The sequence below is a fragment of the Paramisgurnus dabryanus genome, chromosome 1 (genome assembly GCF_030506205.2).
Source record: "Paramisgurnus dabryanus chromosome 1, PD_genome_1.1, whole genome shotgun sequence".
NCBI lineage: Eukaryota > Metazoa > Chordata > Actinopteri > Cypriniformes > Cobitidae > Paramisgurnus > Paramisgurnus dabryanus.
Genome location: NC_133337.1, coordinates 53,290,694 through 53,304,577, shown reverse-complemented (window position 1 = coordinate 53,304,577; position 13,884 = coordinate 53,290,694). Strand labels below are relative to the sequence as shown.

Sequence of the window (13,884 nt, the reverse complement as noted above, 5' to 3'; positions counted from 1 at the left end):
CAGAGAACCGCTCATCCAAGGTCTCCTTGTAGAGCGTCTGACCCAGCACGCCTCCTCGCTTCTTCACAAGAGCAGACCACTACAACCAGAAGACACCACGCAGACAGACCCGCGCACAGAGACCCACCTGTACTCACCTGAGCATCAACGGGATCACGGCTGCATGGAGCTCCGCTTATGAAAACTACACTAAGGGCCCAGCCAGGGTGTCAAGTGTGCGCATGTACATTCACAAAGGCTGTGAGAAAAATATCCACCTGACAAGAGAGATAGGAATACTGAAAAGAAGTTGATAAAGAGGATGGCGATGTTGATGATGCTGTGCTTAAGCATCGGCTGGTCCATGGCATTCACAGAGGGCACGAATACTGGATCCAATTACTGCTTGTTTAATGGAACGACTCGTTATTACATATGCCTGGGCAACAAGGTCCATGAGATGCCAGCTAATATATCGAAAAATACAACATTTGTGTGAGTATAAATACACACATATATAAACGTTAAAAAGTTACATCACAAATATTGTTTTAAATATTTTTATGCGGATTTATTGTTTGGGGGATGTATATGTGTGGCAGAATTAATGCCTGTTTTTATTTTAAAATATTTTGAAAAGGTTTAATTGTGCGATTGTCTAATAAACGAATTGTAAATCCGAGGTTGTCAGTAACATTGTTGTTGCTCTAGAAATTGTTTTTGTGGTTTTGAAGAAGCAGAAAATTCAACTGACGGGGACTCTTTGTTTCTTTTGTGAGTTCCACAATATATTTTTGTAATCTCAAGGTTATGGTGCCGCATGCAAACTTTCAATCTTCAGATGAAGGAGTGTTTTATTTTTAATCAAATGTTTTTATGTATTGCATGAAGTAATGCATTATTTTTGGTTCGCTCAACCAGTCAGTGAGAGAGAGACAGAAAGGGGGGGGGGGGGGATAACATGAAGCTCATCTAATCTTGGATTGTATTTCTGTTGTGAACCAGCTGCCAGTCAGTTTGGATAAAGTTGCGCAGCTGGGTCTATCTGAAGATGCCCATGTGTACCCTAACAGGGCCTCTCTGTCCAGCCTGATTCTCACCAGAATCCGTACATATTTTACGAGTTGGCTAATTTGAATGAATTCATACGAAGTTAAACGTGCAAAAACGTATGATTCTCATGAAAAAACAACAACGAAACCTAACCGCTAACCGCAACGTTGCAGGGGTCAAGGCAAATCATACAAAAACTTACGAATGTGGTCGTATGAATGAAAATATGTACGCATTCTCGTGAGATAGCATTGCTTTGTCCTGACCTACATGTCTTTCCACACTTTAGATGCAGTTTATCTTGTTTTAAAGATGCAACGTGGGACTTTTAGAAGGATCTCTTGATAGAAATGCAATATATTATTACATTATCAGTGGTGTTTAAAGTATTTGTTTTTATTGTTTTTATTACCTTAGAATGAGGCATTTTTCTATATACACTTTGAGTCTACAGTAGCCAGTCCCTCCAGAAAAACGTGATTATGCGATCACATGATTCCATGCATAATCAGCCAAAGTCCGCATATTTATGCGGGGGGCCGTATTTTTTCAAATAAGCCGAACTTTCGCTGCATAAATTGCAGATTTTTGCATGCAAAATATGCAGGGCTTGGATGATTTCACAATTCCCGCATTTTCAAAAAGTTGAAAATTTTGCATTTACTTCACACAAGCGCAGCCTTGCCCCCTGTTGCCATGGGAACTTTATGAAGTGACGTAATTAGGCAACGTGAACATCACTGAATGAGAACAGGGTTTTAGGTAGTGATGGGCGGATCGATCCTAAAGTATCGATATTTCCGATCCTGCCTTTGTATCAAAAGGATCGATTCTCAAGTACAAGTATCGATTCTATATGTTTGTTTGTTTTTTTAACAAGTGATTTTAGATTTTTAAGTAATAGTTGGAAGCTATAAATACACTTAAATTGTAACGTCAGTGGAAACTATATCTTCTTCCGCTGTATCACGCGTTCGCTCATTCAGTCCCAGCTCCTTCCGCTGTATCAGTATTACAGCGTTCATTCGCTCAGTCACTACCAGCAGCACACTCAGTAAGCGCAGGCAGATAAAAAAAAAAGGGGTTTAAGTGCATTGTTGCGGTCAGTTAATAATGCGAAGCCTCGTGTGACATTTGTCAACAACAAAAAACACAACTGTGGTAATACCACAAATATGACAAAGCAAGTGCAGCCTCACAGTCATCAGCCTCACAGTGACAGTCATCCCTGGTTTGATTTTCAGTGCATCCCTTTTATCAGGGTTTTAATTTATTTTTAAAAGCAGTAGAGTTTATCAGTCAAAAAAAAAAAAAATAGGCTCAAGAGGAAAATGTTAATGTCAGCATTCACTTGTTTTATTATCAAAACGTATACTGTAAAGGGAAGAAATCTTGTAATAGTGTTCAGTGCAAAAAGTTGTCATGTCTATTTTATTTGATATTAATAATGATGGCTATCAAAAGACCCCATAAAATCACTTTAATAAACTTTAATATATACATAAAAATATTTCATAGAAGTATCGGAATCGGTATTGGTATCGGTGATATTTGGCTTAAAATACTTGGTATCGGATCGACAAGAAAATAACTGGTATCGCCCATCACTAGTTTTAGGGAATCAATATCTCTTTTCATCCAACCGCAGTTTTTGCAAGTTCCCGCAATTTCATCGCATAAAATTGCATAAATATCCCGCATATTCCATCGCATTATTTATGAAAACGTGCCTCAAGATCAAGGATTTTTGCCTGCAACAATCACAAAAAAAAACTAGTAACCTTAAACAGAAAAACTGTTCTACAGAACTCTCATCGTCCCTACATTATCTCAGACAACGACATGTTTGTCCTATGGCAGCCACCGTAGCTGCTCCATGCGTTTTGAAATTGAGGGGTGAGCTGTGGACTGAGATGTTGGTTGCAATTCGCAATCTTACCGCTTGACAAGCCACACTGCACCTTTAACTCGCCTCTATAGCTACTCTAAAACCAGAATATCAACTAAAGCCCTATTCGGACGGGATTAGTTTTACAGGGGTACATGGCGTAATGTTAATTTACCACAGGACGTCTGTAATATTTATGGTCAATTCGGACTGTATTAGAAATATCAGTATATATCATGAATATCAGTAAAACATTCAGAAGTGGGAGGGGTAACTCGAATGCGCAGCGCCTCACCTCTCATCGTCACGTGCACATTACCTTGCTTCCTGATATCAGATGTGCAAACAACATGACACAGACGAGGAAAACACGAAACACTGCATTTAATTTCAGTTTGGGGAGAACGTCAGTTTCAGAAACAGTTCCGTGCCACTGAGAAGTAAATTTGACATTTTTAAAAAAAAGTTTGTGTCGTGTTATTCAGGAACTGACTTGTTTTTCCGCCTAGAACGCAAGTAAATGCTTCTTCAAGTGCTTTTATATTTCAAAGAAACCCGGAAATGAAAAGGTACGGAAGAGGATTAGGGCCACTGGTGAATTTTTTTTTTGAATTCTGACTTTATTCTTAGAATTCTAACTTTAATCTCAGAATTCTGACTTTAAACTCAAAATTTGAATTCTGACTTTATTCCCAGAATTCTGACTTTAATCTCAGAATTCTGAGATTAAAGTCAGAATTCTGAGAATAAAGTCAGAAGTCAAATATTTTTTTCACCAGTGGCCCTAATCCTCTTCCGTAAAAAGGAACTGGCAGAATTTACGTGTATATTCACAGCTGGTCTATTCGCACTGGATTAGTATTACCAAATTCTCCAGACCATTTTACAGAAGGTAAAAGTCGGTGTAATCTTTACTGACATTGTCCGTAATTATTCCTGACATGGAGCATTCAGACAGGACTAAAATCACTGAGAAGCTCTGATAAAAATTGCTTTACCCCTCATCTCCCTACGTAAAACTAATCCTGTCTGAATAGTACTTAAGTATAACAGTTTAACAGGAAAGAAGAGTCCAGTATCAGGATTTTGTCAGGCTTTAAATGTTTTCTGTGTTTATTGTCACTGCACATTTCATTAAGACAAATTGTTCTCTTTTATGTTTGATAAGCCATAAAAGCTGAAGTTTCTCATTTCTGCAACATTAGTGTCACCAGAAGGTGATAAACACTTTCCATCTGCCATTGGTCATACAAACAGATAGTCCTTGTCCAAAGTAAAGTCATTGGTAAAGCCACTGGGGAGTAAAGAAAGGTTTCACTTTTTAAGGGTAATATTTTACAAAATGTGCTTGTTTACACTCCCAAAAGGTTATTTGTTCGGCCTGCACGGTTCTGTAAAGAACCTTTCTGTTGCACAGAAGTTATCCAGACTACAAAAAGCTACGAAATAAATGGAACCAAAAATGGTTTTCTATGGCATTGCTACGAAGAACACTTTTTAACACCTTTATTTTTAGGAGTGTATTTGTCTCTGCATATTAAGATGATATATTAGACTTCTTTTCTCAGATTATTCTCATATTGCTTTAAAATTCAAGGTTGAAACCCTTGGCCTAAAACAATTTGTAACAAGTACAAAAAAAGAAATTCTTCAATAATTCGCAAGGCAAATTCAATAAATCTGCTGAACAAGGGACAGAGGTGGAAAGAGAAAGGGAGACTAAAGATATTGAGAACGACTTATCTAGATTATCTTTAATATCAATGTCTTTTGTTTCCCATTTACTTTACTGTAAATTTTACAAGGCACTTATGCCCAGAAAGCTTCATGTGTTTGAGATAAATGTGCTGTCTGAGTGTCTAAGGCATTACAGAAATGTATATCCACAGAAAGACACACAGACACTAATAGCAGTGCGCAATGAGAAATCCACAGAAAGCTAGACAGTAAATAGCCTACAGTAAGTAATTTGTGTTTCCATAACAGGATACCACATTGAAGCATTACTTCATGTGTCTCATTCTGTTTAAGCAAACTTTAATACCTCTTAGATAGAAGATAGGCAGATCCATGTGTCATTTCATAAAGATTATTGGAAAGATAAGTTGTTGAATTTGATTCCAATTTTATCTGCTTGGTTTTACGATGTGGAGATTAAATTACAAGATAAAAATAGGTGATCTGTTGACAAACATGACTAAATAAAACATCCAAATCTATATTTATGCATGTGACAGATGTCCCGTTCAAAAGCGATTTGCAGTGGTATACTTTTTCACACTTTGTCTGTTTCCTGCATGGAAATCAAACCCACGATCTTGGCATCGCTAGTACCTTGCTCTGAACAATATTTGAAACAGCTTTGCCAGCTTTTATGTGTGATGGTTTATAATTTCACATTCGCCAGGCTGTGATATTTTTAGCTGCAGTTGACAAATGTGATGGTAAAACACATCTTTTCTATCCAATTTTGAGCAGGGAGATCAAGCTTACTCAGATCAGAAGGTTTCAACGAGAAGCCCTTTCTCAACTACACGAGCTGAAGAGAATGTGAGTACGATGAAGGTCACCGAGTTGTTTACTATGGTGAATGTGTATAATCAGCAAGAATCCACATGGAAATTGAAAAAACATGAGTGGTGTAATGATAAACAAATCCCTATAAAAAAACGATAAAGACAAACAAAACCAAGGAAATGTTTTATGCTCATAATAGATTTTTGCTTAGTTTTGGCTGAATGCAAAATCACATATAAACAAATTATATTTAGTCTTGATTGAAAATGTTTAGACTTTGATATAGAACATGATGTTTAAAAACTGACCCAAAACACCGGAGATATGTATCCCAAGAAAACACTGTAAAAAGTAAAAGTTGAAATAACTAAAAAATTTCAATTGTCAACACCTTAAAATAAAAATTTTAAGTTGAAAATAATTAAGGTGTAATCAATTGAAGTGATTTTTAAAGTTTTTAACCTTGAATTTTTTACTTAGGGATAGTTCAATTTAAAATAAAATTTCTGTCATCATTTACTTATCCTCATGTTGTTCTAAACCTGAATGAATTTCTTTTTTCTGATGAACACAATGAGTGACCATTGACTTCCATAGTAGGAAAAATATTTTGGAAGTATTGTGATAAATGACTAAGAAAATATTTTGAGAAATGCCTGTTAAATTCAATCATTTTTTTTATTCCTACTATGGAAGTCTATGGTCACTTACTGCTGTGTGTTTACCATCATTTCTCAAAATATCTTCTTTTGTGTTCATCAGAAAAAAGAAATTTATACAGGTTTAGAACAACATGAGGATGAGTAAATGATAACAGAATTTTCATTTTAAAGTGAAATATCCATTTAAAGTGAAAAAATGAAAGTTTATAAAACTTTATTTTTGAAGTAAGTCTTTTAACTCTTTCACCGCCAGCGTTTTTAAAAAAAGTTGCCAGCCAGCGCCAGCGTTTTTCATGATTTTCACCAAAGTTAAATGCCTTCCAGAAAATGTTCTTATATACCAAATGAAAGAACAGACCCTCTGCTTTCAAACAAAAAAAAAACTTTTCATCCTACCTTCAGTGGTTCTTTTGTAATCAGCATTTGAATATGGGTAGGTTTCTGCAAAAACACCACATTTTGAGCAAAAAGCAGAGATAATTCCATTTTTGTGACAGCAGAGATAATTCCATTTTTGTGACAGACTTTTCATAGAGATCCCATTCAGAGCGATCTTTAAAACAGACACGGACATGCAGCCGCTTGCCATAGGGCAATACTTCCGGGTTTAAAAAGTTGCGGAAGGGTGCCACCTGGTGGATAATAGCGGTATTGCGGAAAGACGGAAAATCTCGTTTTCGCGTTTTCTCTTAATTGACGAGATATCTCGTCAATGGCGGTGAAAGAGTTAATTAGAGCAGTTTTCACTTTTTACAGTGTACTGAAATCCTTTACTAGAATTCTGTATTGTGAGAGCTCTGAGATAAAATCACATTTGAATGTTTAGCAATTTGATCTAAGACAAAATACACAACATTTAAATGGTACATGGCTATAAAGAAAGTTTCGGTAAAATTTTGAGTTTATTCAACTAAAAAATTTTAGTTGACTCAAAAATGTTGTGTGAATTGGCTCAAAATTTTAAAGCAGCCAGGTAACTTACTTTTTTAAGTTGAACCAACATTTTTTTTTACAGTGAGCATCTTTACTTTTAAAGGAAAACACCACCGTTATTCAATATTTTACGATGTTCTTATCTCAAAAAAAAAAAAAAAAAAATGAGAACTATATTGTATGGCGGAGGAGCACTTAAAATTTGCAGCACTTCGACTTTAATGCGCAGTCAATCATTCCTGAATACTCCCCCTCTTGCTCAAACTTCCAGCAATAATACTGCCCCAAAGGTCGAAGTGCTGCAAACTAAGTGCTCTTCCGCCATACAATATAGTTCGCATTTTTATCTGCTTTTAAAATCGCCACTGTTTATTTTGTGCCACCATACTTACTCGTGTAACTATGTAATGGCGCTTTTCCATTGCATAGTACTCCACGGTTTAGTTTAGTTTGGGTCGGGTCAGCTCACCTCACTTTGGCGTGGTTAGCTTTTCCATCGAGTTTAGTATCACTTCGGAGTGGGAGGGATTATAGGCGTGTCGTTATATTTACGCTGCCTACTGCTGTGACATCATACACGTGAGAGCGTTGTTGTACATTCCCATACATTCATTTATTTCTCAGTCCGCCACAAAATTAAAATTGGCCACCACAAATAGATGTTTGCACATCGCGTTTATAACTACCTATGTCTCACATGACAGTTTCTGTTCAAACACCCGACCCGTGGCGTCAGTCGACGGCGCTCCGGTGAGCCTCATTCAAGTTGCATTTAAGCATATATAATGCGGACGTGCACGTCGCGAATGTGCCGCCACAAACTGCAAGTCTGGAAAAAACTGTTATGGTGTCCCGGATTCTCAACTTGCGGATGTTTTTCATCGCTAAAAGGGTGTATGGAAACTTATAGCAGAACACAGATAACAACATGTTTGCTTGAGACAGCGCAAGATAGCAGTAAGCTAAAGCTAATATTTACATTATAGCGATGACGTGACGATTCTCTCAGACCAATCAGTGATCTACAGTGTTTTCGCGTCACGTTTGGTATCAGCTCGGGTATCTTGGAACCCCAACCGAGGTGGTACGAAAAAAAGTATCGGGTACTACGTACTGCACCCAATGGAAAAGCTCCAAAAAGTAAGCTGACCCGACCCAAACTAAACTAAACCGTGGGGTACTATGCAATGGAAAAGCGCCATAACAGTCTTTAAATAGGGAAAACTTGGAAGTGTTTGGTGGTTTCTAAATTCCTGCCTGTTTGGATCCTAAGGAATGAATGGGGCTAGGCTAAATGCCAACACATTCACGACGCGCTGTACAAAGATTAAGTGCACACATTGGAAAAAAAACTCAAAAGTTGAGGTAAGAACATAGTAAAATATTGAAAAACAGTGGTGTTCTCCTTTAAGAGTGTAATCATTGAACAGATTTAAACGGAACATTTTAGACATTTGTAGTAACTATATATAATAATATCTGCTATAATGTGATTTTTTTTTCTCTTTAGAGTTGTGTCAGAAAATGGTGCCCTTGAACTAATTGAAGCCTATGCCTTTTCTAACCTCATAGAGCTACAGGAAATGTAAGTTACTACATTTGGTGAAAGCTAATTTATATTAAACATTTTTTTTATTACATAAGCATATACATTTAGGCTAATAAAAATCTAAAACCATTCCATTATATAAATGTTATGAGAAAGTATATAATGACTTGTGGTTTATTTATGGCACAGAACTATCACAAAATCGAAAAATCTCGTCATTCACGAAGATGCTTTTTGGAGCCTTCCAAAACTACGTTATCTGTAAGTTGTTATTTTTTTGAATGGTTGTCTTGCCTTCATTGCTGTATAGTGAAACAGGATCACTCTGATCTCATGCTGTGGTCAAGCGACGTGTAGGGAGGGGATATTCCCACATGTGCTTCAGACCACCATTAATGTTAAGAGTCCTGAATGACCTAACACAGGTCAATATCCATATCAAATGTTTCTCACAGGAAACAAAGTCTGTACACACAAAGACAAAATACGAATGTCTCTTTGACGTATTGCGTTCATTAATCTCATCCGTGCACACATGTTTCTCCAGGACTATATCAAACACTGGGCTTAAAACCCTACCTGATTTCTCAAAAATCAACTCTGCTGCTCCTGAATTTCTGTTGTGAGTTTTCACTCATGTCTTATCACTGAAAATCTAAATGTATCTTTGTTTGCACACTGGTTACATGATGCTGCACAAACTCAACATTTTGTAAAAATTAACATATTAGGTTCACTAAAAAAATATGAGCTTTATAGTTATATGACACTGTTTTACCATGTTTACATTTACCAAACATATGTTATAGTGATCTACAAGATAACATGCACATTGAGAGGATCCCCAGTAATGCCTTCCTAGGACTAACCAACGCTACCATAACCGAACTGTAAGTATTATATGCGTGAACATAAATATGTATAAGAGTTTTAAAGCTCTAGAATTAAAGGTTTTCAGCAGTACTTAATTTAAATTGAATAAAGTTAGACATAGGGTTGTATGCAGTATGAAGTTTTCTCTTTTTTGGTGTAACTTAATGCATTCCCTCAGGAGATTAACAAAGAATGGGATACGCGAGATAGACCGCTATGCATTCAATGGTACCAGAATAGAAAAACTGTAAGTTCAGTTACATCTTTGACATATCTCCTCTATACATTTTTTAGTTGTCATAAAGCCTCTAATCTTTCATCCTCTTTCTCACACACACACAGCTTTCTCATGGGAAACCAGCAGCTGAGTCGTATCCACAGTTACGCTTTTATAGGAGCTGAAGGCCCCATCGTTCTGTAAGCATGAACAACTCTGACTCTCAACAACAATTCAACTCACCAGCTGCTGCATTACACACCCACACTGCGTCCTTTAACCCTTTCACTTATCTGCTTTAAAACTAGCATCTCAGTTGTTCGTTGAACATTTATAGGAGGCAAAAGTCTGAGACCACGAGGGAAAATGCACCTGCTTTGCGTTTAACAATTTTTTATAATTGCAAATGACTATATGGACTCCACAAGATGGTCCAGGTTCTCCCAGCATGGATTGAGAATATTCCAAAGATCATCTTGTGAAATCTCCAATTCAAATTTATTTCTGTAGCACAGCTTTTTTAACAATTTTGCATTGTACCAAAGCAGGTTTACAGTAAATACCAATGGCAGCTCAAATTCAAAATATGTGTTCAGAGTCTCATGTGTTTTGCTCGTGTTTTCAAAATATGTGTTTTTTGCGTCATGTGAACCATGTGCATCGCGTGTTTTGTCAAAATAAGTGCCTGCTGCGCATGTGTCAAAACCGTTACTGATAAAATACACGCAAGACACTTCCTTAACATTAAACTCTGATAATGCATGAGATTATGCGAGTGTCTGGCAAATGTCTCTTTTATCATAAACCCTTTAGACGCATCTGCAGCAGGCACTTATTTTGACATGACACGTGAAGCACATAGGTTCACTCGACGTGCTGAACACATATTTTGAAATTACGAACCACACACAAGACGGGCTACATACATGTTGTGACGAACCCTCGAAAAATGAAATCACTGGCCGCCACTGGTAAATTAAAATGCTTATGAAATATATAGTAGCTTTGGTGTGAGAGACCCGAGTTGGAATCCACTGTGACACACCATTGTGTCCCTGAGCAAGACACTTAAACCCAAGTTGCTCCAGAGGCGTGCGACCTCTAACATATATAGCAATTGTAAGTCGCTTTGGATAAAAGCGTCAGCTAAATGAATAAGTAAGAATAAGTAAGTAGACGTGTCCATTGTTTTATTAACATGTATATTGTGCAGTACTAAGTGTAAAAATACAGTAGCTGTCTGCACGTTCTCAGAGAAAAAAGAGATAAGTCAACAAAAGCTATCATGGGGTGGTACCCTTTTTTGGGACCTTAAAAAGTACCTGACATCTTGCATTTAACATCACAGTGGCTATTGTCTCTGCAGGGACATCTCTCGTACTTCCGTCCATACCCTGCCAGAGAGCATGCTGAGGACCCTTAAGCTCCTGACGGCCGTCTCTGTCTACTCTCTGAGGAAGCTCCCCAGTCTGGAGCTGTTTTCTGAGCTCACACAGGCCAACCTGACCTACCCCAGCCACTGCTGTGCCTTCAAAAACTTCAAAAAGCACAAGTCAGTTACACACAAGTCACATTAAAAACTAAGTTGGGCGATGAGGCACACAGATAACCTTTCTGTGCTCACGCAGGTCTGTAAAGAATCAGATGTGCAACGATCCAGGTGCCCTCCGACTGGAGCCGTATTTTTACGAAGACTACTGTAAAGATGTCGTAGAGGTGACGTGCTACCCCAAACCGGATGCCTTCAACCCCTGCGAGGACATCATGGGATTTACCTTCCTACGTGTTCTGATCTGGTTGATCAGCGTGCTGGCCATCTTGGGCAATTGCGCCGTTCTTGTGGTGCTCCTCACCAGCCGCTACAAACTGACCGTTCCCAGGTTTCTAATGTGCCACCTGGCTTTCGCAGACCTCTGCATGGGCGCTTACCTGTTGCTTATCGCTGCTGTGGACATTCACACAGAGTCTCGCTATTACAACTACGGTATTGACTGGCAGATGGGAGCAGGGTGCCACGTGGCAGGATTCCTCACGGTGTTCTCCAGCGAGCTGTCCGTTTACACGCTGACGGCCATCACTCTGGAGCGCTGGCACACCATCACTTATGCCATGCAGCTGGAGCGCCAACTGCATCTGCGTCACGCATGCGCAATAATGGCAGCGGGCTGGCTTTTCGCCCTGCTGACCGCTCTGATGCCCATGTTGGGAGTAAGCAGCTACAGGAAGACCAGCATCTGCCTGCCTATGGATGTGGAGACGGGTCTTTCCCAAGGTTTCGTGGTGCTGTTGCTCATCCTCAACGTGGCCGCTTTTCTGATAGTGTGCGTATGTTACCTGCGAATCTACCTGACGGTACGCAATCCGGCTTTCGTTCCGGCCAACGCGGACATGCGCATAGCCAAGCGGATGGCTGTGCTCATCTTCACAGATTTCCTGTGCATGGCACCCATCTCCTTTTTCGCCATCTCTGCAGCTTTAAAACTACCACTAATAACTGTCTCTCATGCCAAAGTCTTGCTGGTGCTATTTTACCCCATCAATTCCTGCTCTAATCCCTTTCTGTACGCATTCTTCACAAAAACCTTCAAGAGGGATTTCTTCATTCTTACCAGCAGGTTCGGATGCTTTAAAACCCGCGCCCACATCTACCGCACAGAGATCTCTTCGGGTCAAAACGGAGCTGCTGTGCCTTCGCCGAAGACTAGTGATGGTACGCTGTACTCTCTGGTGCAGATCGCCCAAGTGCATTAATATTGGATCTGTCCACCATAAGTCAACTGAAAATATACGCTGATGTGCGAAAATGAGGAAAAATAAGAAATATAGTAAATCATGCTTTGGACAAAGTTTGGTTGACATGAAATTCTGAAAGGATTGTCCTATAGGTGAATTGGGGTAAATGCATCTTGGCCTGATGTAAATAATATTGTGAAATTATCCTGCTTGACTTTTAACAGATTCAGATCTTAAAGTGATTACACCATTCACAAGATGCTGCTTGATTGACTTTTAACAGGGTCTATATGTATTACTGTAAAAAATACTTTATTTTACTACAAATTCTGTACATCATCTAATTTTTCAACCTGTAGCATTTAGATTTTTTATGATTATGATATGATACACATATGGTTGCATAGTGGTCAAATTGTTCAATATTTGCTTTTTTAATACATGAAGTGTGTGGTACAAAATGGACAAAACACTAAACCTTAAGGTATTTCTTGGACAAAATAAAATGCCAAAAAAACAACCACAGAATATTTGGTAATCTGGATTTCGTTTAGTCACAATGGTGATAGTAGTCTTATTTTCCCCCATGGTGTAGGCCTATATCCGAGTGAATCAGCTTTTAAAATTAAAAAAATGTAGGGCTGGATCGTTGAAAGTTGTGTCATGTTGCTACTTGTTTATCGCTGCAATCTTTTCCCAGGCAACGCCCACCTGCCATACCGTACGACCGGAAGTAAACCCAACTGAAAAATCCAGCTAAGACCAACATAAGCTGGTTAGCTAGTCTCCCAGCTTGGTTTTAGCTGGTGTTGCTGGTTAGGCAAGCTGGTCTAGCTGTGTTTTGGTCACTATTTAAGCTGATCTACCTGGACTTAGCTGGTCAGGCTGGAAGCCCAGCTGACCCACCAGCATGACCAGCTATGCCAGGTTGGGAGGAACCTGGGAGCTTAAACCAGCTACTGCCACCTTAAACCAGTAAAAAAACAGCTACCAGCTTATGCTGGTCTTAGCTGGATTTTTCAGTAGGGAAGAGAGATTGTGTCAAGGAGATTTGCATTTCTGATTAAAGATTATGAGGGCACGTTAATTTTTATAAATAATAAAGCTCACAGATAAGTCATTCTTAAAAAAGCCACAATATTCCAAAAAATTCAATTTCATTGTGACTAAGTATACAAATAATGTATAGAAAAATTAAAAGCTCGTCGGATATATGGATACATTGACTACACTGTTAATTAATACTTGTTAAACCTGTTTTGTGGTTATATTTTGTAGTCATTGGCCATGTCTTTATAAACTTTTTGCCAAGCCTCTATTAATTCTAATCAGACACCAATGCAAACGCACTAATGCAACATGCATACAACATTTTTATGCATCTTTAATAAAAAATAAAAAAAGCAAAGATGACAATCATTCAAAGTTGGACATTACTTTTGGCCACTACTGTAGATGATTTATAAAATGTCTTCCTAAG

The 13,884-nt window shown here is 38.4% G+C and overlaps 1 protein-coding gene across 1 annotated transcript; it reads left to right on the top strand.

Annotated features, from left to right (window-relative positions):
* Window positions 1-275: 275 nt before the first annotated feature.
* Window positions 276-13,440, top strand: fshr (follicle stimulating hormone receptor). Its single transcript, XM_065270439.2, has 10 exons — window positions 276-474; window positions 5,399-5,470; window positions 8,543-8,617; window positions 8,771-8,842; window positions 9,129-9,203; window positions 9,391-9,471; window positions 9,633-9,701; window positions 9,797-9,871; window positions 11,038-11,223; window positions 11,300-13,440. The coding sequence occupies exons 1-10, from the start codon at window positions 302-304 to the stop codon at window positions 12,420-12,422; spliced, it is 2,001 nt and encodes a 666-aa protein (XP_065126511.2). The 5' UTR covers window positions 276-301; the 3' UTR covers window positions 12,423-13,440.
* Window positions 13,441-13,884: the final 444 nt, after the last annotated feature.

Excerpts from the sequence above, each read along its gene's own strand:
- fshr (XM_065270439.2), top strand. The coding sequence starts at position 302 with ATGGCGATGTTGATGATGCTGTGCTTAAGCATCGGCTGGTCCATGGCA. Across the intron at positions 8,843-9,128 it reads CTTCCAAAACTACGTTATCT|GACTATATCAAACACTGGGC; the intron begins GTAAGTTGTTAT and ends ATGTTTCTCCAG. Across the intron at positions 11,224-11,299 it reads AAAAACTTCAAAAAGCACAA|GTCTGTAAAGAATCAGATGT; the intron begins GTCAGTTACACA and ends GTGCTCACGCAG.